The sequence below is a fragment of the Lynx canadensis genome, chromosome C2 (genome assembly GCF_007474595.2).
Source record: "Lynx canadensis isolate LIC74 chromosome C2, mLynCan4.pri.v2, whole genome shotgun sequence".
NCBI lineage: Eukaryota > Metazoa > Chordata > Mammalia > Carnivora > Felidae > Lynx > Lynx canadensis.
The window spans coordinates 124,206,084-124,230,845 of NC_044311.2; the positions used below are offsets into that span (position 1 = coordinate 124,206,084).

A 24,762-nucleotide genomic window follows, 5' to 3' on the forward strand; every position below is an offset into this window, starting at 1 on the left:
ACTACTGCAGCCTAGTTGGTCTACTTGGTAATTCCATAACACTCTTTGTACTGTCTAGGAGACAGTAGAGCCAAGAGTGTGTTCAGGAGTCAAACTACCTTACCATTGTTTTGTAAGTTCTATATATTCTAGCTATAGTCTTTTTTAAGATAAATGTTTTGCAAATATTTTCTTCCAGCCTGGGTCTTGTCATTTCATTCTTTAAAGAGTGTCTTTCAAAGAATAAAAAAAATAATAATTTTATTGTTAAATTTATCAATATATTTATTTATGGGCCAAGCTTTTGCGTTTGAATAAAAGAAATCTTTGTCTAGGGGTGCCTGGGTGGCTCAGTTGTTAAGCATCCAACTCTTGATATAGGGTCAGGTTGTGATTTCACTGTCCTGAGATCTAGCCCTGTGTCAGGCTCCACACTGAGAAGAGCCGGGTTGGGATTCTCTCTCTCCCTCTCTCTGCCCCTCCCCAGCTTGCATGTGTATGCTTTCTCTCTCTTTCTCTAAATAAATAAATAAATAAATAAATAAATAAATAAATAAATAACCTCAAAAACATAGAAAGAAATCTGTGCCTAACCCAAGGTCAGAATGGTTTCTCCTATGTTTTCTTCTATAATTTTTACAGTTTTAGGTTTACAATTTAGTTTTATGATTCTCTTTTATGACTTTTGTATTTAATTAGCAGTATGGATTATATGGAATAAATGTAAAAATCCAATTGTTCATGTATCAAAGATTATCCTTTCTTCATCAAATTTCCTTTAAACCTTTGTCAAAAATCAAGTAATTGCTTGGTGTGGTCTATTACTGGACTTTCAATTCTGTCCCAACAGTCCATTTATCTGTCTTTTCCCCAAGACCACATTGTCTTTATACTATGGTTTTATAATAAGTATTGTAAATCAGGTAATATTATTTTTTTAAACACTTGTTTTGGTTATTCCAAGTCCTTTGAATTTCCATGTGAATTTTTTAGAATTGATTTAGCAATTCCTAAAAAAAAAAAAAAAGGTATACTAGGATTTTAATTGGGACTGCATTGATTCTATAGATTAGTAAGGGGAGAACTGTCATCTTAACAACATTGATTATTCCTATCATTGAACCTAATATGTCTCTACATTTAAGTGTTCTTTAATTTGCTGAAGCAATATTTTATAGCTTTCAGTGTACAGAACTTGAACATTTTTTACCAGATTTATTCCAAAGTACTTCGTATTTTTTAATGTTCTTTCAGTTGCAATCTTTTAAATATTTCAGTTACCTCTTGTTGTGCCTGGGTGGCTCAGTCGGTTCAGTGTCTGACTCTTGATTTTGGCTCAGGTCATGATCCAAGGGTCACGGAATCAAGCCCCAAGTCAGACTCCATGCTGAGTGTAGAGCCTGCTTAACACTCCCTTTCTCTCTCTACCTCTGCCCCCCTTTCTGCCTTGTGTGCTCTCTCTCTCAAATAAATAAATAACAATAAAAATTAAAAATTAAAATTTCAACTACCTCTCATTAATTGCTAGTGTACAGAAACAACTGGTTTTTGTATTTTGATCTCATATTCTGTAATTAATTAAACTCACTTGTTAATTCTAGTAGATATTTTACAGGTTTCCATATAGACAATCACAGAATTTGTAATTAAGGGCATTTTCTCTTTCTATCCAACTTAGATAACTTATTTATTTTCCAAAATGCACTGTCCAGAACTTTCAAAACAATATTGAATTGAAGGGATGAGAATGGACATCCTTGTGTTGTCCCTGGATTTAGTCTTTCACCATTAAGTATGTTAGCAGAAAAACTTTTGTAGATGACCTTTGTCAGGTTGAGGAAGGCCCCTTCTCTTCACAGTTTGCTGGGAATTCTTATCAGAAATGGATGTTGGATTTTGTCACATTGTTTTCCTGTGCTTATAGAAATGATCACATGATTTTTCATTTTATTGTTTTCATGTGGTGAATTATATTAATTCATAAATGTTAAACCAACCTTGCATTCCTTAGATAAATCTTAGTTGTTTGTTCATGATACACTATCCCTTTTATATATGGTTGAAATTTATTTACTAGTTTCCTAAAAATATTTTTTTCATTTACGTTTATGAAGGATATTCATGTTTAGTTTTCTTTTTTGTGATGTCTTTGTCTGGTTTTGGTTTAATGGTCATGATGGCCTTATAGAATGAATTTGGAAGTATTTCCCATTCTTTAATTTTCTGGAAGAGTTTGTGTTGAATTGGTATAATTCTTCTTTAAAGGTTTGATAGAATTAATCAGTGACACCATCTGGGCTTTCTTCATGGGAAGTTTACTTAGTAAAATTGAATGTCATATATATATATATGTATATATATATGTATATATATATGTGTGTGTATATATATACACAGACATATATGTGTGTATATATATACACACACATATTTGTGTTTATGCATGCATATATACATATATATTTATAGATTATCTATTTCTTCTTCAATAAGCTTTAGTAGTTTGTGTCCTTAAAAAACTTTTTCTATTTTGTTTCAGTTGTTGAATTTATAGGCTAAAGTTTATCATAATAATATTTTAATGTCTTTTTAATATCTGCGGAATCCATAGTGATGTCCCTGCTTCCATTCTTCATATTGGTATATTGGTAACATACTTCTATTCTCCCTTCCTTCAATTAATCTGGTTATAGGATTACCAATTGTATCAACCTTTTCAATGAATTAGGTTTGTTTATTTTTGGTTTTCTCTATTGATTTTGTTTTCTATTTCATTGATTTCTATTTTGGTCTTTTAATTTCTTCTACTCACTTTGGTTTAGTTAGCTTTTCTTTTTCTAATTTTTAAAATAGAAGCTGAGGTTATTGATTTGAGACTTTTCCTCTCCAACAGGTGTTTAGAGCTATGCATGCATTTTCTCTTAAGTACTGCTTTTATAGTATCCCAGAAACCCTGTGTTTTTATTGTAATTTATTATAAAATATTTTACAATTCTACTATTTCATCTTTAACCCATGTGTTATTTAGAAGTGTGTTATTTATTATCAAATATTCAGGGATTTTCCACATATGTTTCTCTTGTTTTCTCATTTAATTCCATTGTGGTCAGAGAACAAACTCTTTATCATTTTAATCTTTTAAAGTTATTGAGACATGGGGCGCCTGGGTGGCGCAGTCGGTTAAGCGTCCGACTTCAGCCAGGTCACGATCTCGCGGTCCGTGAGTTCGAGCCCCACGTCAGGCTCTGGGCTGATGGCTCAGAGCCTGGAGCCTGTTTCCGATTCTGTGTCTCCCTCTCTCTCTGCCCCTCCCCCGTTCATGCTCTGTCTCTCTCTATCCCAAAAATAAATAAACGTTGAAAAAAAAAATTAAAAAAAAAAATTAAAAAAAAAATAAAGTTATTGAGACTTGTTCTTATTATCCATGATAGTCTATTTTGGAAAATTTTCCATGTGCACTGGAAGAGTGTGCATTTAACCAATGTCCAGTGGGTCAGTGTGTTGATAATGTTCTTCAAAAATTCCATATTGTTACTGATTTTGTTTATTTATTCTATCATATTTTGAGAGAAAGGTATTGAAATCTCTACCTGTAATGCTGTACTTGTCTATTTCTTCTTTCAGTTCTATCAGTTTTGCTTTATGTATTTCAAAAATCTGGTATTAGATGCACAAAGATTTAGAATTATTATGTCTTTTTGATAAGTAGACCCTTTGATCACTATGAAGTGATCTTCTTTATTCCTGTAATATTATTTGCCTTGAAATGTACTTTGTCTGATATTAATATGGCTGTTTCAGCTTCATTTTGAATAGTTTTAGCATAGCATCTCTTTTGTATATTTATATTTACAATGAATTTATTATAGGCAGCATTGATCTGGGTCTTCTAATCTGACAATCTCTTTTTAATTGGAATGTCTGGACCTATTATATTTAGTATGATTACTCATATATTTAGATTTAAGTCTATCATCTCCTTTTTTTTTTTTTTTTGTCCTTTCTGCTCTTTGTTCCACTTCCTGCCTTTTCTGTCTTCTTGTGGACTCAGTATATTTTAGTGATTCCATTTCATTTCCTTTGTTGGATTATTAGTTATACTTCTTTATTTTCTTATTTTATCGATTGTACTGAGGTTTATACTGATGTATACTGAGTATACATCTTTAACTTAACATATTCCACTTTAAGTGATTTTATATCACTATATGTACATGTAAGTTGACAATAGTTTACTTCCATTTCTACTTCCTGGTCTTTTAGTATTTTTTCATTTATTTTACTTATACATGTTATAAAACACAATGAATTTAAGTGGTGAATTATCTTTTGAAGAAATTTAAATTATAGGAAAATTTTTTTTTTACCCACATAGTTACCTTTTTTGGTAATTTTAATTCCTTTAGATGTATACTTTCAGCTGGTATCATTTTTCATCTGCATGAGAAAATTCTTTTCAGTTTATTGTAGTGTAAGTCTCCTCAAAATTATTTTCCAGCTTTTATATGTTTGAACTACCCTTGTTTTTTCATTTATTCTTGAAAAATATATTCACTGAGTATTAAACTCTAGGTTTTCTGTCTTCTCTTTTACATTTTTAAAGATATTCCTCCACTGTTTGCATTTTTCCAGTGAGAATTCTGCTTTCTTCCTAACTTTTATTTGTATACATATCTCTTTTCCTTTGGCTGCTCTTAAGAGTTTTCCTTTTATAACTGGTTTTAAGCAATTGTATTATTAAGTGTGTTGATGTGATTTTCTTTACTTCTTTTTGTGCTTAAAGCTCATTTAGCTTCTTGGAATATGGGTGTTTAATTTTCATGAAATTTGAAAAACATTGGCCACTGTTTCTTTAGATTGTTTTGTTTGCCCCTTCTTTTTTCACTACTTCAGGGATCCAGTTACATATTTAAAAGGTTGATTGAAGTTCTTCCAGAGCTCACTTGAGCTTTGCCCTTGTTCTAAAATTATATTTTCTGTTTTAAATTTCGGACAGTTTCTATTGCTTTTTCTTCAATACCCTTAATTTTCCTTTAGACATTGTAGTTTTCATCTCTACAAGTCTGATGTGGGTCTTTTTCCTATCTTCAATATTTCTACTTAACTTTTTAGACACATGTATTGAAGGCATAATTACTGTGTTTATTCTTTGGGTCTGCTAATTCTAGCACTTATGTCAGTTTTAAATCAGGTTTGATTGATTGATTATTCTCAGTATGGATCATATCTTTCTGCTTCATTTCATGTCTCCAAATCTTTGGCTGGGTGACAGACCTTGTGGATTTTACTTTCTGAGTCTTCTTATGCCTATAAATATTCTTTATGTTTTTTTAAAGCAGTTTTATGTATTTATTTTAATTTGAGAGTGTGTGTGTGTATACAAGTAGGGGAGAGGGGCAGAGGGAGAGAGAGAATATTAAGCAGGCTCCACACTCAGCATGGAGCCTGATGTGGGGCTCAATCCCATGACCCTGGGATCATGACCTTAGATAAAATCAAGAGCCGGATGCTCAACTGACTGAGCTACCCAAGCACCCATTCTTATAAATATTTCTTAAGCTTCATTCTTTTTTTTTTTTTTTTTGCACATAACATTAATGGCATTTATTTAGTTTAGATAAAGACTTCCAACACAGAACACTGTTAGGAATTAATCATTAGGAACTATGTAAAAGAGATGTGATGTAAGGCAAGTATTATATAAGGATGAAATAGATAAACACAGTTTTTATTTTTCTACAGAATTTACTGCAAGTTACCATGCTATGAAAACAAAAGCCACCCACTCTTAATATGTCAAATTTGTTTAGTAATTTAAAGAAAAATATATGATTCCCATCACACAGATAATTCTAAATCTACTTTGAAAATCAAATCATCAAGAAGTATCTGTCTGGAGAGACTATGCACCTACTATCACATTACAACAAAGATAAGGTGTTATCTTCACAGAATATATGGATAGTTAGTAATCAACAATTAACATAGTGAATGTTCTAATATTTGGGTAAATATTAGAAAACTATTTTTTAAAAAAACAAATTTGTGTGGACATTGTTTACTTTGCCAATGAGATTAGTTTGGAAAAGGGGTCTTGTTTAGTCTAGAAAATCTTGAGTCCAATATAGTTCTGGGCTAAACATATACTGAAGATCCTATACAAGGACAAGTAGGCTTGGAAATCATGCAGTCTTATTTTGAATTAGCTTGCTTTAGTCCAAGGTATGGAATTAATTATCAAGTACCAGGAATTTCTGTAATGTACCCAATGCCAAATGGCTATAACATTCTACTTCCCACTATGATGATTCCTTGATTAGAAGTTGGTGTGAGGCATAAAGCATATTGTAAACTATAAAATAAATTGTACTCCAATGCTCGGATCTCTAAAGATAAATCTTGTTTTTCAATATAAGAAACTCACTAAATCAAATGAATGCTAATTAGAGCAAAAGTAGTATAAGTAAAACTGGGGCAGGAAACTTCTAATTACACAAGAAATACATGACTTAATCATTCTAAGAGAAGAATCATTTTCCCAGTAGCTCCACTGCTATGGATGATATTTTCATGAGCCTGGGCCACCTTCTCCAATGAATACTGACTGAGAGCCTATTACAGGTTTCAGCCAACCAATTTCCATTCCAGCTTGAAGGGCTGCTGCATATTGCTTAAATTCCTCCTTAGTTGATGAGTAGAGAGCAACCCCAATTATACCAGATTCCTTTGTCATGGTGTCCTGTGGGTTTATTTCAATAGGACCTCTGCTGCCAACAGCTATTACTCGCCCTCCATGTGACAGAAGATTCAAATCATTATTAAGATTTACATTGGCTAACATTTCAATGGTCACATCAATTCCTTTTTCACCGACAGATTTCTTAATTTTATTAATATAATTACGTTCTCTGTGGTTAAACACTTCATGGGTTCCATTTTGCAAAACGATGTTTTGTCCTTCCTCAGTACCAGCTGTGCCCAGAACCACAAACTCTAGCAATCTCGCATACTGCCAGTCCAACTCCTCCACTAGCCCCATAAACCAGAACACTTTCTCCAGCTTTCACATGGGCACTGTGGAGCAGAGCTCAATAAGCAGTAAAATATGGGATACTGATGGCAGCTCCTTGTTTAAAGACCAGTTTTTCTGGCAGTGGGTATACAGTGAGATCTGCTGCAAGAGCATACTCGGCATAGCCCTCAGAGATGGTGCTGGTAGTGAAAACTCCATCACCTTTCTTGAAAGTAGATGTATGATCTCGTACAGCTTCTCTTACCCCAGCCACACCTGAACCAGGAGTATAGGTTGTAAGAGTGGTTTTATCCTGTGAGCACCAGAACAAATATATGTTTCCACTGGGTTTACACCACGTGCATGGACCTTGATTAGAACCTGATGGTCTTTTGGAGTTGATACTGCCACATCCGACTGGAATTTCAGCACTTCCGGTCCACCAAATTCAAAAACTCTAATTGCTCTCATCAATTTCAGTCCAGTTGCCATGGTGACCTGGTTCCAGAGAGGGGAAGCAAATTCTGCAAGGGCTCACTCAGATTCTACCTTAAGCTTCATTCTTGTATGCAATAAGGTTACTTGGAAATAGATCCTTTATGGTCTTGCTTTTATGACTTGTTAGGTGGCTCCAAAAAAGTACCCAGTATAGGGCTAACTATCCCCCACTACTAAGACAAGACTCTTCTGAGTACTCTACCCAATGCTACATGAATTATCAGTTTTTCTGGTATGGCTGTATGGAACAGGTACTTTTCCTGGCCTGTGTCAATGTTGTGCAGTATTTGCTTTAATCCTTTTGGATGCTTTTTACTACCTCTGGCAGTCTCGTCAAATACAATCACTGATCACTTCTCTGTGGAATATTCAGCAGGATCATTCTGCATGAGTCTGGGTTATTTTTCTGTGCAGGTCCCTCCTTTATGGTGTTGCCCTGTAAACTCTAGGCTGCTTTTTCTCTCTGGACTTCCACTTCCTCAGGCTAGGTTCTTCCTGTGTTCTTCTTCTCTGAACCATAACTTGGAACTCTCTCATGGCAGAAAGCCCCTACATTTTTAGGGGTCACCTCAGATGTTTTGTATTTCTCAGGGATTACTCTCTTCGGTTGCTTGATGCCCAGCACCTTGATTTTGATGTTGTTGTTGTTGTTTTACACAGGAGGGTAAATCTAGTACTTATTACTACATCTCATTTGAAGCTGAAGTCCCAGCTGAACTTAATAATAGAGATGGGCCATGGGAATATTAAGAAATCTATATATAGTTCTGCAGAAATTCCAGTTTATGGTAAAATATTGAATCAAAGTTTCTTTATACACATACATATGTATATCTTTTTAATTTAAACTACTTTACTCTGGGGGAGTATCAATTTTAATGAGCACCAAATTCAATTCTAAATACTGTTCACTTAAAAAGAAAACAAAAGTTAAAAAGTAAGAAAGAAAAAAAAAGACCTGGATACTGCAAAAGTATCTGTTATTTAATAGGCAGTGATAACTTCATAGAAATGTGTACCTCAAATTTGGCCTCTACAATCTTTTTACTTTTTCTTAGTGTTTATTTATTTTTGAAAGAGGGAAAGAATGTGAGTGGAGGAGGGGCAGAGAGAGAGGGAGCCACAGAATCCAAACCAGGCTCCAGGCTCTGAGCTGTCAGCACAGAGCCTGACATAGGACTCAAACTCACAGACTGCAAGATTATGACCTGAGCTGAAGTCAGATGCTTAACCTACTGAGCCACCCAGGCCCCCCTTCAATCCTTTTATATTAGAACTATTCTTAGATCTTAAAGAATTTTCTAACCTCATCCCACTAAGGAAGAGTTTCAACTTTTATCTGTCAAACAGGTTTTAGATCAAAAGTATAAATAGTAGAATATTGAGTCAGGTGAAATGATAAACTCTCTCATGAAATAATTTAATATGATTGGCCTAGAAATTGTTACTTTTCCACATGAAAGTTAATTTAGGAGGTGTTCATGAAGGGAAGTAATGCAAAGATATCTACAAGATTAATTATCTCTGAAAAAGTTCTCAAAAGATGTTTTGATATAGGTAAATTCACATGTAGATTATTAATTTTATGTAAAGACAGATGTTTGTTTAAAAAAATCCCTAGTATTAAATCTAATATCAAGTAACTAACTTTTGTTTCACTGTAATATCTTGGAACACTGTGAGTCTTTTTAAGTTTAAAAGGGATTACTACAGGGGCGCCTGGGTGGCGCAGCCGGTTAGGCGTCCGACTTCAGCCAGGTCACGATCTCGTGGTCCGTGAGTTCGAGCCCCGTGTCGGGCTCTGGGCTGATGGCTCAGAGCCTGGAGCCTGTTTCCGATTCTGTGTCTCCCTCTCTCTCTGCCCCTCCCCCGTTCATGCTCTGTCTCTCTCTGTCCCAAAAATAAATAAACGTTGAAAAAAATAAATAAATAAATAAAAGGGATTACTACAACTGCTAATAAAAAAGAAAATCTTGGGGCGCCTGGGTGGCTCAGTCGGTTAAGCGTCCGACTTCGGCTCAGGTCATGATCTCTCAGTCTGTGAGTTCGAACCCCTCGTCGGGCTCTGTGCTGACAGCTCAGAGCCTGGAGCCTGTTTCAGATTCTGTGTCTCCCTCTCTCTGACCCTCCCCCGTTCATGCTCTGTCTCTCTCTGTCTCAAAAATAAATAAACGTTAAAAAAATTTTTAAAAAAATCTTGAAAATAGGATACATTTAACATTAGAAGAAAATAGATGGAAGCAAATAGTGGAAGAATTAAATTAGAAAGCAACTTCAAGGTATTCAATGCTTAAGTGACTCAATGTTATGAAAATTTTGTGTTAGAAAGAGGGGTTCTATTAAAATTGTCCTAAGAATCATACTGTGTAAGGAAAATGACTTCAAAATGAGAAAAATATATTCTGAAAATCTAGGTCATTTATCTGAGATTTCTTATATTTCCTGAAGTTTTGTGCTTTAAACTTTTTGATACGTCACCTAGAGACAGTCACTTTTTTTCACTGAAGATCAAGTTATCGGCAAAGTACAAAATGGTAATTAAAAATTTCTAGTTCAGTACCAGGCACACATTGTTCTTTTAATGAATCAGATTATCTCAACTTTGTAAGGATTAATTAGGCACTTGTAGCAGTTCCTTTAAATTTCTCAGAACACTATGCCACTAGATAACTAAGCAGCAGTCTTGTAAACTCAGAGTTAATAGAGGCTCCAAAAATCCATTACACTTAATTCACTAGAGTCAGAATTTTTATTATGATGTTATTAAAACATTATTATATACGTTTATGTAATGTTAACTAAGGTTATGTAAGCACTAAATATCATTGAATGAAAGGGGGAAAATTAATATTGCAGTATTTTTCTTTTAGAAAAAATAAAATTACAGAAAAATAAATATGACGATAGTTTTTGAAACCTGTATGTATTTTCTCTCCAAAATTAACAAATGTTAAGATTTTAGAAATGTAGATATTATAGATTAAACCTAGATTTCTCTAGGTTACATTAAAGAAATGTAGATATTATAGATTATTTTGGAATAATTTCTGATTTATGGAAAAATTGTAAAGACAGTATAAAGAGTTATCATATACCTTCATGAAAGTTTCTCAGTGCTAACATCTTATACAAACACATGTATTAAAACCAAGAAATTAACACTGGTACAATGCTATTAACTAACTTGTAGATTTTGTTAATATTTCACATTCTTAAATTCCATGATCCATTCCAGGGGATATCAGTTTAACTGTATGTATGTACATATATATGTGTGTATGAACTTCTAATTAATGTCAAACACAAATTTTTATATGTCAGAACTATGCATTTTTTTCATTAATCTTTATTTATTTTTAAATTGAATTAAATTGACATACAATATCACATTAGTTTTAGGTGTAAAAGATAGTGATGATATTTTTATACATTATGAAATGATTATCATTATAGGTCTAGTTACTATCTGTTGCCACACCACACAAAGTTATTGCAAATTATTGACTATATTCTCTCTGCTGTACATTATATCCCTGTGACTTATTTATTTTATAACTAAGTTATTTTATAATTAGAAGTTTGTCCTTCTTAATCCCTTCACCTATTTTGTTCATGCCTCCACCGATCTCCCCTTTGGCAATCACTAGTTTATTTTCTGTATCTATGAGTCTGTTTCTGTTTTGTTTTGCTGGTATATTTGTTTTGTTTTTTAGATTACACATATAAGCAAAATTATATGTTATTTGTCTTTCTCTAGGTTATTTCACTTAGCACAATAGCCTCTAAATCCAACCACATTTTCATAAATGGCAAGATTTCATTCGTTTTTATGGCTGAGTAATATTCAATTGTATATATATATATATATCACACATATATATACCACAATGTCTTTAGCCATTCATCTATCGATGGGCACACATTACTTCCATATCTTGGCTATTGTCAACAATGCTGCAGTGAACATAGGGGTATACATATCTTTTCAAACTAGTGTTTTCTTTTTCTTTTCTTTTTTTCAGATAAATACCCAGAAATGGAATTGCTGGATTGCTATAAATTTTTGAGGAATCTCCATACTGTTTTCCATATTGGCTGTACCAATTTACATTCTCACAATAGTGCACAAGGGTTCCCTTTTATCCACATCCTCACCAATACCTATTATTTCTTATCTTTTTGATAACGGCCATTGTGACATGTGTGAGGTAGTATCTCATTTTGGTTTTGATTTGGGTTTCTCTGATGACTATCGATATGGAACATCTTTTCACATTCCTGTTGGCCATCTGTGTGTCTTTTTTGGAAAAATGTCTATTCAGGTCCTCTATTTGTTAATCAGGCTCATTATTGTTGTTGTTGCTGCTGCTGCTGTTTCTGTTATTGAGTTGTATGAATTCTTTTTATATTTTCAGTAACAACTCCTTATTAGATACATCATTTGCAAGTATCTTCTCCCATTCATTAGGTTGTCTTTTTTGTTTTGTTGATGGTTTCTGTCAATGTGTAAAGCTTTTCAGTTTGATGTTTTCTTTTATTTGTGTTTTCTTTTTTTTTTTCCTCTTGCCTGAGGAGGCATATCCAAAACAATATTGACAGGACAAATGCCAAAGAATCTATTGCCTATGTTTCATCCTAGGAGTTTTATAGTTTCAGGTCTTACATTAAGGTCTTTCACTAATCCATTATGAGTTTATTTTTGTACATGGTGTAAGAAAGTGGTCTAGTTTCAATCTTTGGCATGTAGCTGTCTAATTTTCCCAATATACTTTATTGAAGAGACTGTATTTTACCCTTTGTATGTTCTTGTCTCCTTTTTCATAGATTGGTTGATCATATAGCATGGGTTTATTTCTGGGCTCTTTATTCTGTTCCATTGATCTACGTATCTGTTTTTGAGCAAGTACAATACTGTTTTTATTAATATAGCTTTGTAGTATAGTTTGAATCAAGAGAGCTAGGATACCACTTAACTTTCAGTCATCATGTATCCTTAGCCTTCTTTAGCTGGTGACAGTATCACAGTCTTTCCTTCCTCTTCACATCCTTCATATTTTTTTAAATGTTTATTTATTTTTGAGAGAGAGAGACAGACAGAGAGCAAGAAGGGGAGGGGCAGAGACAGAGAGGGAGACACAGAATCTGAACCAGGCTCCAGGTTCCTAGCTGTCGGCACAGAGACCAACATGAGGCTTGAACTCACAAACTGTGAGATCATGACCTGAGCTGAAGTCTGGCATTTAACCAACTGAGCCACCCAGGTGCCCTACTTCCTTCATAATTTTTAAGAATATTCATCAGGTGCTTTGTAGACCATCGTTGATTCAGTTTTATCTGATATTTACTTATCAGAAGTTCTAAAAATTTTTTGGAAGAATATCAGAAGTGAAATGTGCTTCTTATCAAACCCTATCAAGGGTTATATCATAACATGTCTTATCACCAGTGGTGTCAATTTTTTTTCACTTAAGGTGGAATCTGACAGGTTTCTGCACTGTAAAGTTCCTGTTTTTCTCTTTTCATAGCCTATTATTTTGAAGCAAGTAACAAAGTCTAGCACACATTCCAGTGGAAGAAAATTAAGCTCCACCTCTTGGAGGGAGAATAAATTATTTAGAATTTTTCTGAAGGAAGCACTTTCCTTTCTCCCTCATTATTTTGTCAATAAATTATGTATATTAGGATGTACTTGTGAATATTTACTTTGGTCTTTGAGTTATAAATACTATTACAGGCATAGCTCAGAGATATTGCAGGTTTAGTTCCTGCAATAAAGCAGTATCACAATAAAGTGAGTCCACTGAATTTTTTGGTTTCCCAATGCATACGAAAGTTATGTTTACACTATGCTGTAGTCTATTAGGTGTGCAATAGAATTATAGCTAAAAAAAAGTCTGTGACAATTCAAAAATACTTTATTGCTAAAAAATGTTAACCATCATGTGAATTTTCAGTAAGTTGTAGTCTTTTTACTGTTGGTGGGTCTTGCTTTGATATTGATGGTTACTGACTGATCAGGGTGGTGGTTACTTAAGGTTGGGGTGGCTGTGGCAGCTTCCTAAAATAAGACAAATTTTGCAGCATTGACTCTTCTTTTCATGAACAATTTCTTTGTGGCATTGATGTTGTTTGATAGCATTTTCCCCACAATAGAATTTATTGTAAAATTGGAGTCAACCCTCAAACCCTGTTATTGCTATATCAACTAAGATTATTTAATATTCTAAATCTTGTTGTCATTTCAATAATCTTCAAATTATCTCACCAGGAGTAGATTACATTTGAAGAAACCACTTTCTTTGTTCATTTATGAGAAGTAATTCCTCATCTGTTCAAGTTTTATCGTAAGATTGCAGCAACTCAATCACATTTTCAGGCTCCACTTCTAATTCTAATTCTCTTGTCATTTCCGCCACATCTGTGATTACCTCTTTTCACTGAAGAATTGAGCCTTCAAAGTCATCCATGAAGATTGGCATCAATTTCTTTTAATGCTGACATTTTGACCTTTTCCATTGAGTCACAAATGCTCTTAATGGCATTTAGAATGGTGAATCCTTTCCCTAAAGTTTCCAATTGATTTTTCCCAGATCCATCAGAAGAATCATTATCTATGTCAGTGATAGCCTTATAAAAATGCACCTCTTAAATAGTAAGATTTGAAAGTCAAAATTACTCCTTGATCCATGGTTTGGAAGCATGAATAGATCTTATATTGGCAGGCATGAAATCAACATTAATCTCCTTGTACATCTCCATCAGAACTCTTAGATGACCAGATGCATTGTTGATAAGGAGTAATATTTTGAGAGGAATAGTTTTCTTTTTTTTTCTTTTTTCTTTTTTTTTTTTCTGAGCAATAGGTCTCAATAGTAGGCTTAAAATATTTAGTAAATCATGTCATAAAGAGATGTGCTGTCATCCAAGCTTTGTTTTTCCTTTTATACATCATAATCACAACAGACTTAGCATAATTCTTAAGAACCCTATGATTTTCAGAATGATAAATGAGCATTGGCTTCAACTTCAAGTCACCAGCTGCATTTAGCTCCCTAACAAGGAAGTCAGCCTCTCCTTTGAAGATATGAAGCCAGGCATTGACTTCTCTCTAGCTATGAAAGACCTAGATGGCATCTTTTTCCACCAGAAGCATCTTTTTCAATACATTGAAAATCTATTGTTTACTGTAGCCACCTTCATTAATTATTGTACCTGGATCTTCTGGATGATTTGCTGCAGTTTCTATGTTAGCACTTGCTGCTTCACCTTGTACTTTGATGTTAAGGAAACAGGTCCTTTTCTTAAACTTCAGGAACCTGCCTCTGGTAGCTTCAAACTTTCCTTCTGCAGCTTTCTTACCTCTCTCAGCTCTTATAATGTTAAAGAAAGTTAGGACCTTGCTCTAGATTAGGATTTGGCTTATGGGAACACTGTGACTGGTTTGATCTATCCAGACCACTAAAACAGTCACCATATAAGCAATAGGCTATTTGTTTCACTTTCTTATCATTTGTGTGTTCACTGGGGTATCACTTTACATTTCCTCCAAGAACCTTTTCTTTGCATTCACAAATTGGCTATTTGGCACAGGATACCTAACTTTTGGCTTAGCTCAGCTTTTGACACGCCTTCCCTACTATGCTTAGCCATTTCAAGCTTTTTTTTTAAATTTTTTTTTCAACGTTTATTTTTATTTTTGGGACAGAGAGAGACAGAGCATGAACGGGGGAGGGGCAGAGAGAGAGGGAGACACAGAATCGGAAATAGGCTCCAGGCTCTGAGCCATCAGCCCAAAGCCTGACGCGGGGCTTGAACTCCCGGACCGCGAGATCGTGACCTGGCTGAAGTCGGACGCTTAACTGACTGCGCCACCCAGGCACCCTACCATTTCAAGCTTTTGATTTAAAGTGAGAGACATGTGACTCTTCCTTTCAATTGAACACTTAGAGGCCATTTGTAGAACTATTAATTGGCCTAATTTCAATATTGTTGTGTCTCAAGAAATAAAGAGGCCTGAAGAGAGACAGACAGATAAGGAATGGCCAGTCAATGGAGAAAACAGAATACACACATTTATCTGTTAAGTTCACCATTTTATATGGGTGTGGTTCATGGCACCCCAAAACAATTATAATAGTAACATCAAAGACCATTGATCAAAGATCACCATAAAAAATATATTAATCATAAAAAAAGTTTGAAATATTGTGAGAATTACCAAAATGTGACACAGAGCCACAAAGTGAGCAAATGCTGTTAGAAAAATGTTGCCAATAAACTAGCTTGATGCAGGATTGCCACAGACTTTCAATCTGCAAAGAATGCAGTATCTGTGAAGTGTAACAAAGTGAAGTACAATAAAATGAGGTATGCTTATGCTACTAACAGTCCAATACTAAATATTTATTTTGCTGCTCAATGGATCCTGCTTTGACTATTTGAGAAACTTTCTCAAATTGGTTTCTGTGTCCTTTCATTGTTTAAAATTATTTTTTAAATTTATATTTTTTTGAGAGAGAGAGAGAAAGAGAAAGAGAGAGCACAAGCAGGAGTGGGGCAGAGGGAGAGGGAGGGAAAGAATCTTAAGCGGCTCCATGCTCAGTGCAGAGCTTGATGCAGGATTCAATTTCGTGAACCATGAGATCATGACTGTGAGATCTTGACCCAAGCCAAAATCAAGAATTGGATGCTTAATTGACTGAGCCATCCAGGCACCCTGCTCCTTGGGCCCTTTTGACATGATCCCATAGACTCCTCCTCCTCTTCCTCCACCACCTCATCTTTCTTCTTTTTCTTCTCCTTTTTAACACTCTCCTTCTGGTCCTATTAAATTCTCTAGGTTTATCTTGGATTTTTCTATCCAGCCCTAGAATCAGCCATTTATCCAAGGACCCCTGGTTCTTTTTGTTGGAGAATGGTTTTCAGAATCTAAGATCTCGGTGCTGGGTATGCTTGTTGTTACTGTGATGTTATTGCTTTCATGTCCTCTCAGCAGACAGAGCTAAGAAATATATGTGTAATACAAATCCATGTGTATACATGTTAAAAATATCTGTGTGTGTGTGTGTGTGTGTGTGTGTGTGTGTGTGTTTGAGGGGGTAGGTGAGTTCATTTCACTATCTCTGACTTTAACTTCAGAACCACAGGGTTTATTCTCCCCTTCCCCCATTGCTTATTTGTAGCTTCTATCTCTGACAGAATGAGATCCGGCTCCCATTATCTATAATTTATTTACTTATTTGCTCAACCAATTGCAGTATACATGCAGAGTAGCTTTAGAATACTTAGTCCATACTGCTGTGAAAAATAAATTTATCAACTAGAATATAGTGTTTATGTACAATTCTTTTTGTTTTTAGCCTTCAAGAATCTAGGCAAAACAGTATTTTCTGAATTTTATTTAGGTTAGCTTCCTTTTTTCTCCAATAGTGTAGTTTTAAAGGTAATTCTCTTGAGTAAAAACACAGTATAGGCAATATGGGATTTAGAAATGTAATATTGCAAAAGTTCATTTTTAAGATGATTGTCATCAATTTTAACAGAAGCAGTATTCTAAAGCATTACAATCCATTATAATTATAACTCACTCACCTCAAAATTATCATCAGAGCTCTTTGTCTTTTAAGTGGGGGCAATTACAGCATTGCACTAAATCCTACTGGAGTAAAGGCAGAGTTGGGTAAGATTACCTGCCCTGACTTTCATTAGACACAGCCACAATAGCACAACTCTGCCTCCTCCCGTCTGAATTAACTGAGTTACCCTGGTCTGCTATCCTTCTTGTCATGGTCTTGATATCTTTTTAATGTCATATCTTCCCAATGACAAGTTTTATTATATCTATATTATAGAAAATGAAACAGTTTCTAAAAGTGACTTGCCCAAGGTCATATGGCTCATAAATGATAGAGCTGAGACCAGAATTTGGCTGTATTCAAAGTCCAAAGTGTGAAAAATTAACATATGAATGTTAGAATTTCATGTCCTGAAGAATACAGCATGGTTGGGTTTGTAGTAAAGCACCCAGATTATTTTGTATAGTAAATGGACATTTTTATAGTTTTTTGAGTCATCCATTGCCTATTTCTTTATTGTCAGTTGGCTCAACCTATGCAACTTTGAAGACATTTCTACCTAAAAAAAAATAATAACAGGGTCCTATTTTAGTCAATTTTCTCATACTTCACAGTTTGTCTTTTGTCTCTAAATAATTCGGCATGGTTATTTTACAATGCAGTTTCAATAGATTGGCTCTACTTGAATAATTTAGCTTTGACTTTGAATATGTAAAATAAGTATAATTTCATTAAAATGTTCCAAGTCAGTTCCAATTCCTATTCTGTTTTTGTTTTGTTTTGTTTACTGAGAATTTGGGAGTGTCTAGTATGTACCCATTGGGGCATTGCACAGATAAAGGATTTTCTGAGAATGGTTCTGGTTGTATATAGCACAAGGCTAATCAAAGGAAAGTTTTTTTCTTTTTTTTCCCCTGTAATCAGTCATGGATTGAAAGCTTCATACAATACAACTAGAATATTTTTCTAAAGAAATAAAAAAAAAATTAAATACCAAATATAAAGCCCAATTTCTTATGATTATATTTTTCAAACTGATATTGAACTTTCTAAACATGTTTTCCCAATTTCTGTATTTTTTGTTTGTGGATAGGTCACAGACATTTGTTTACCAGCACTGATGTATGGAACATATTGGTCTCTGATCAGAGGCTTCCTTTTGAAAAGTGCGACTCAGTGTTAGTGTCCATCACACTAACTGACTGAGCCACCCAGGTGCTCCAAAGGTTATAGAATTATAAACACTTGATATCTTTCCCGTTTTGGTTTTGCTGCTAGGCACTTAGGAACTAAGGTCTGAACTCAAATGTCATAGATTTTTCTCTATTCTTTTTGTTTTTGCTTTTTCCAAGTATTGTTTTACTTATTGCAAGTATTTTTATTAGCCACTTTGAATTCCTTTGTTGAATAGGTGGTATATAAATAAGCCAATTAATGTCCTAAAGCAGTTCTTCTCTCATGTGATTTAAATAACAAAAATATATTCTCTCATAGTTTTGGAGATGGGTAGTCTGAAATCAAGTTGTCAGCAAGGCCACATTTCCTCTGGAGGCTCTAGGGGAGAATCTATTTTTTGCCTCTTTCAGCTTCTGGAGCCTACTGACCTTTGACTTGTGTCTGTGTCACTCCAATCTCTGCCCTCATGGCCACTTACCTCTTCTGCTTGTGTCTGCTCTGCAGATCTCTTCCAAGGACACTGTCATTGGATTTAAGAACCAGATAATGTAGATAATCCAGGATGATCTCCTCATCTCAAGATCCTTAGCTTAATTATGTCTGCAGAGACCCTTTTCCCAAATAAGTTAACTTTCACAGGTTCTGGGGATTAGGACCTGGACATATATTTTGGGGAGCCACGATTCAAGGCACCATAATAAGTAATGATAGCTGCATGAGGGTGTAATCCATGGGCTTTTGTGATTTAAATTTTATATGTAAAAAGACTTTTTATTTTTTGCCTATTTCCTAGCTCTTTGTTTTATTGTGGACTAGTTAGGTTTTCCAGGGACCTGGGTTTCATTCAGGTAAAGTGGCAAGATGCACAGTGTTTTAAATTTTGTCTAATTTTGGTCTTAAAGTCTTTAAAAAAAAAAACTCTTCTACATATTTGTCTTCATATTCATCTTTCTGAGAGGCAGGATAAAATAATTCTTAAAATTATAGACTGCAAAAGGTATATCTGGATTCAGATCCTGTTTGACCACAGACTGTAAAAGCTGTATTTGGATTCAAATCCTGAGTCTTACTAGCTGCATTACCTTAAACAATTTTCTTCATCTTTAAGTACCTTCATCATAGGGTTAACTAAGGGTTTTACACACACCACCACCACCACCACATAATGGTTAAAAGTGTCTAGACTGTGGAAAGCAGTGTGTTATTATTATTAGCTATTATTGTAAAGAACCACTATAGTCTTCTTTCAGAGTAAGTCCAGTATGATGAACTCAGGTATCTGATCCTTTCTTACAAGATTTTATGCCTAAAAAGTTTGCAAAATTTTCAAATAAGGAACAATTGAGAAGTACTGAAAATTCCAAATATATAAAATAATCACTAGAGATATAATATAAAGGCCTAAAGGAAGCCTGTAACTTGAGTGAAATAAAAACTGCCATTTTGCTTGGGTAAGTCTGAGACCAAGGAAAATTGTTTAGGTTCTTTTTTTTTAATATATACATATATATTATGTATGTATATATGCATATATCTATGTATACATTACTTTTTTTTTTTTTTTTAAAAGGAAAGGACTCTTTTTTTTTTTTTTTTTCAACGTTTATTTATTTTTGGGACAGAGAGAGACAGAGCATGAACAGGGGAGGGGCAGAGAGAGAGGGAGACACAGCATCGGAAACAGGCTCCAGGCTCCGAGCCATCAGCCCAGAGCCCGACGCGGGGCTCGAACTCACGGACCGCGAGATCGTGACCTGGCTGAAGTCGGACGCTTAACCGACTGCGCCACCCAGGCGCCCCTGTATACATTACTTTTAAGAGACAGAGAGACAGAGCACGGGCAGGGGAGGGGTAGAGAGAGAGAGGGAGACACAGAATCTGAAGCAGGCTCCAGGCTCTGTGATGACAGCATAGAGCCCAACCAAGGGCTTTGACCCAGGGTTCAAACTCATGAAGCATGGGATCATGACCTGAGCTGAAAGTCAGACATTCAACTGATTGAGCCACCCAGGTGCCCCTGTTTAAGTTCTATTGGAGGGGACCAGATACTTAGGGGATGTGTCACAAAAGTTAGAGCCTTTCACTTTTAGGTCACTGATTCTCACCCAACTTATAAGGACAAAACCACAAAAGTAATTGAAAATCATTATCATCTAAAAACTATTACGTACTGCCCTTGAAAAAAAGTTGTTTGTTTAACTCTGATTTTCAGGCAGTGACAACCAGCATCACATTGAACACTCACCATTTGGCAGTCTAAATAGAGAGGTTAGATGGTGAACGAGTCTGAAGACAAAATGACAATCTGTTCCTCCAGGGTCCTCTGAAAGGCTTCACAAGGTGGGAGAGGGGCAGTTTAGCTGGCTACTGCCTCTGCAGAATTTAATCCAGAAATAAGTGCATATTAGTTTGGAGACTGGGATACCAAAACTTGCTAGCTATTATATACACTGTAAGGAGATTCTTACAGTCTTATGTAAAAGAAAGTTTTAAACTAGCTTTATGGAGTGCAGTTTACACCATAAAATTCACCTGTTTTAAGTGTATACTTTAATGATTTTTGGGTAAACTTCTAGAATTACGTAACCTTTGCCTCATCCAGTTTTAGAACATTTTAATGGATAAATTTAAAGGAATATATATCTAATTAGGCACTGCAGTGGCATCCTAATAGTCTCTCTGCTTCCATTCTTGTTATCCCTATAATCCATTTTCCATAGAGAAAATATTTTTTTAATGTAAATCAAATTAAATCAGTTTTCTGCTCAAAACCCTTCAACAGCATCCTATCATACTTAAATTAGAGGCCCTATATGATCAAACAGCTGTCTAGCTCTCACACCTTACTTCTTGGTATTCTTCTCACTATGTAACAGGTACACTAGAATTGTCTCTTTCTGTGACTAAAGTCATTCCCCATTGCACAAACTCTTTACTGGCAATGTTCTTTGTCTCATGGCTTCTTCCCCGTCATTACACACTTCAGCTTCAATGTCAGTTCTGAATGGCCCTCCTTAACCACGAGAACTAAAGCAGACATTATTGCTTAACTTTAATTCTCTACAGTGCATTTATTATTGGGCATTTTGTGCTTTGAGAAGTATTTCTTATATGTTAATTGACAAGCACACAACACTCCACCTCGTGTGAGCTGTATGACAACTGGAACTCGTCTTGTTTACAATTTAATCCCAGCACCGAGGAAACTGAACGGGTTGACACATGGGACTTCATTAAATACTTGTTCAATAGTGAGTAAGAGAGAATAGGTATCTGCTCTCTTGGAGTTTATATTCTAAAGGGGGAGACCAATACATAAAAGAGAAAAAGAAACACCTAAGTTTTGTTAATTGTTGTGTAGGAGAGAACATGCTGTAACAGACACTGAAGTTTTAGTGGAAGCAGAGGCTTAAGATGAGTGGACATTTATGCTGAGATCTCAAGGAATGCTGGGAAGAAATCAGTTATGTTTGGCTGAGTCATGAAGAGAATTCCCAACAGAGAGAAGGACAAATAAAAAGTCTCAGAGGCTACAAAGTGCTGAGTGAGTCCCAGGAAAGTCTATTTCTACAGAATAGTAAAGCCAGAAAAGATGAGAAAAGGTGATGAGAAAAGTGGTGGAAAGATAGGGACCAGATTAAGAAGCCTAGTTAGGGAATGGTAAGAAGTTTATGTTTAACGGAGTGAATCAGCATGTCATTTAAGTTGTTTGATTTATTCCTGTGTAGAGCCTTACAACTCAAACCTCACCCCCAGTCGGGAACAGCAGCATCACCTCTGAGCTTGAAACAATTGCAGAATCTGAGGCACCACCCAGAACTGAATGAGACTAAGTGCTGTTAACAACATCCCCAGGCGATTCATATGCACATTTAAAGCTTGACAAACACTAGTGAATGGATTAGAAGGGACAAAAATGGGAGATGTGGGTTAGATGGAAGAAATGGGTTAGATGTGTTAGTCCAAAGGAGAGGCTGCTCCGGTTAAGAGTGACCAAACAAAGGATGAGAAGACTGCGTTAGGGTATATTTTGGAGATAGTTGGCTTAGGTCTTCTGACCAGCTAAATGGAAATTTCAGTAGGCAGATAGTGATATGAACCTGGATTTCTGAGAAAAGGTTAGGATTGGAGATACAGATTTGTGCATCTATTGGGTGTCCTGCTTCTGAGTTTATAGTGTCGTTTTACAGCGTTTTCTATTTTACTAACATTTGCATGTTGCCATCTTCATGGAAAATTAAGACATGCCTTTCTGAAGGTTGTCAGATTCCTCACTCTTTCACTCTGAGGTCCTTGGTTGCTAGATATCTCTCATCAAGTCTGTTATTAATGCCTGCGCAAAAAATGTTTTGAATGTTTTAAAATTCAAGGCCAGTGATGATCCACACTCTTCCTTCTCCATAGTCCCTAGGATTCTCCACACCCAAATCTTAACTGGGAAAGAGATCCTCCAGTCTTTCCAGTTCCTAGGTTCAAAGCAGTTTGAAAACTCCTGGGTTGGTGGGTCCAATTCTCTGGATGTACATAAAATTGTGTTCTCAAAACAGAATCGTTGACAAGCCAGTTAACGGGTATGGAGAAACAGAAGTTCCCACTGGGGAAGTTTACGTAGGGTCCCCCATTCTTAAGCCAAGAGGAAAAGAGATTTCTTGCACAAGCACTTCACCAATAAGGGGTACAGCTGAAGTCCAATTTAACGTTTTTCTCTATAGTACTATTTGTCTCATCAAGGATAGTTCAATCGTTGAGAAACGTTTGTTGCAATTATGAACACAGACAAAAGGTCTTTTTTTTTTTTTTTCCTTTCTCCTTTCTTTTCTGTTTGTTTTTGAGGTATGGGAAATGGGCAAAGTTCTTGACATGGTTTCAATTCTCAGCTATTGGCAACCCAGAGAATAGTCCCAGCACATCACAGTATTCGTGGGATGATTCCAGGATCGGGACTTTTTTGGTTAATTCATGAGACTGGAAAAATCTACAGGCGTTCTGGTTAGGCAGTGGTGTGAACATCCTCCCAGGTATTACTATGTCCATACTGACTGTTCCCTTCCCTTACTGTGATTTTTTTTTTTTTTAATCTGTCTGCAATACCGCCCTAACAATAAATTCTCAGAACTTTGAGAAGGTCGCCTTCAAGAAAAGCACGCATCATATTTGAAAAGGATGCCGCCAGTGGGAGTTGCTTCAAGGAAGAAAAGCTGAGGGCTAACTCTGGGGCCAAATACGGGTGAGGCTAGGGAGGGCAAGGCAGAGCTACCTCGGCTCGGGACCCGCCTGCCAGGATGGCCTCAGTCCCGCGGGGGGGAAAAAGGCTGGGGAGGAAAGGGCAGGTCTGCGACCTTCAGGTGCTAGCCTACCTCGCCGCCGCCCCCCCCCCCCCCCGCCCCCGGCTCCGGACGAGAGTCCGGGAATCACCACGGGTCCCGCTCCGCCCCGCGGGGGGGGGGGGGGGGGAGGGAGGGGAGGCAGGCGGCCGTTCTCTCCGGCTATAAAGGGCCCCGGGACTCCGAAGCTCGCCTCAGCTTCCTCCGACTCCGCCTTCGCCGCCTTCCTCCCAACTAGAGCTCCAGTTCCCGCTCAGGTTCCAATCGACCCACTCGGGCTCGGCTACTCGGGCTGCAGCAGAAGATGGCGGCTCCGGTGGCTCGGGGCGAGTGCTCCGAGGCGGCGCTGGCTGCAGCCCTGGCGGATGTGCCGGAACTAGCCCGACTTCTGGAGCTCGACCCGTACCTGAAGCCCTTCGCCCTGGACTTCCAGCGCAGGTACCGCCTGATACCGCTCAGGGCTCTCCCCCTCCCCATCCCCCCCTCTCTCCTCAGAGTGGGACTGGCTGCCTTCCCAGCGCGGGCTCCGGGGTCGAACCGCCCCTCGGCTGGGTGCGTGCAGGTCCCGCCCCCTTCCGGGCCCGCCTCTCAGCCCCGCCCCGCCCTGCGCTGGCCCGCCCCCGACCTTGGAGGGTAGCCACTTTGTATGGTGGGCGTCGGGGTGACTTCGCTGCGTCCTGTGTCTTGCGGAGTGGTGGGTTGATGACAACTCTGGTCCCCGGACTAGACTTAGAAGCGCGGAATAAACTTGCCTCATCCCCTCTCCTTTCCTTTCGAACCAGCGGGTGTGCGCCATTGAGTACGTGATTTGGCTCCCAGCAGTGGTTTCCTCAGGTGCGGATACTGAGGGAGGCAAAGCCACTGCAGGTTTTGTGACCTTTCCATTCAACAGAGTTGTACTGTGAATTAGCGTGTGCGTAACACTCGGCGTGTGTAATCGTGCGTTTACAATTTCGTTTATTTCATTGCAAATATTGTGATTTTATATCCACGATTCTCTCAGGCAGCTCTTGCTCCTTGTTAATATTTCCTTTCAGAGAAGATGAAACGTTACCTTGGCCACTTTATTTACCCTCCGTGGGCCCACATTGAAGAGGAAACTTACAGCGACATTTGTCAGCAAAATTTGCCCGTGTTTGGCATTGCCACCCCGAAGAGGGACAAAGGCCAGGAGAGCCAAACTTCTGGAGGCCCGTTT

The 24,762-nt window shown here is 36.8% G+C and overlaps 1 protein-coding gene, 1 long non-coding RNA gene and 1 pseudogene across 3 annotated transcripts in view; 1 reads left to right on the forward strand and 2 right to left on the reverse strand.

Annotated features, from left to right (window-relative positions):
* The window catches only part of LOC115523601, a 171,115-nt gene extending 150,450 nt beyond the window's left edge, over positions 1-20,665 (reverse strand). For both annotated transcript variants that reach the window (XR_004344102.1, XR_004344103.1), the window contains exon 1: positions 20,486-20,665. This is a non-coding gene — a long non-coding RNA (uncharacterized LOC115523601). The remainder of the gene's footprint in view (positions 1-20,485) is intronic.
* On the reverse strand, positions 6,449-7,503 carry LOC115523598 (annotated as a pseudogene).
* Positions 20,666-23,705: 3,040 nt separating the features above from the next.
* GBE1 (1,4-alpha-glucan branching enzyme 1) overlaps positions 23,706-24,762 on the forward strand; it is a 276,566-nt gene continuing 275,509 nt past the window's right edge. Inside the window, exon 1 of the mRNA XM_030329746.2 lies at positions 23,706-24,002. Within this exon, the coding sequence (XP_030185606.1) occupies positions 23,869-24,002 (134 nt within the window). The 5' untranslated portion in view covers positions 23,706-23,868. The remainder of the gene's footprint in view (positions 24,003-24,762) is intronic.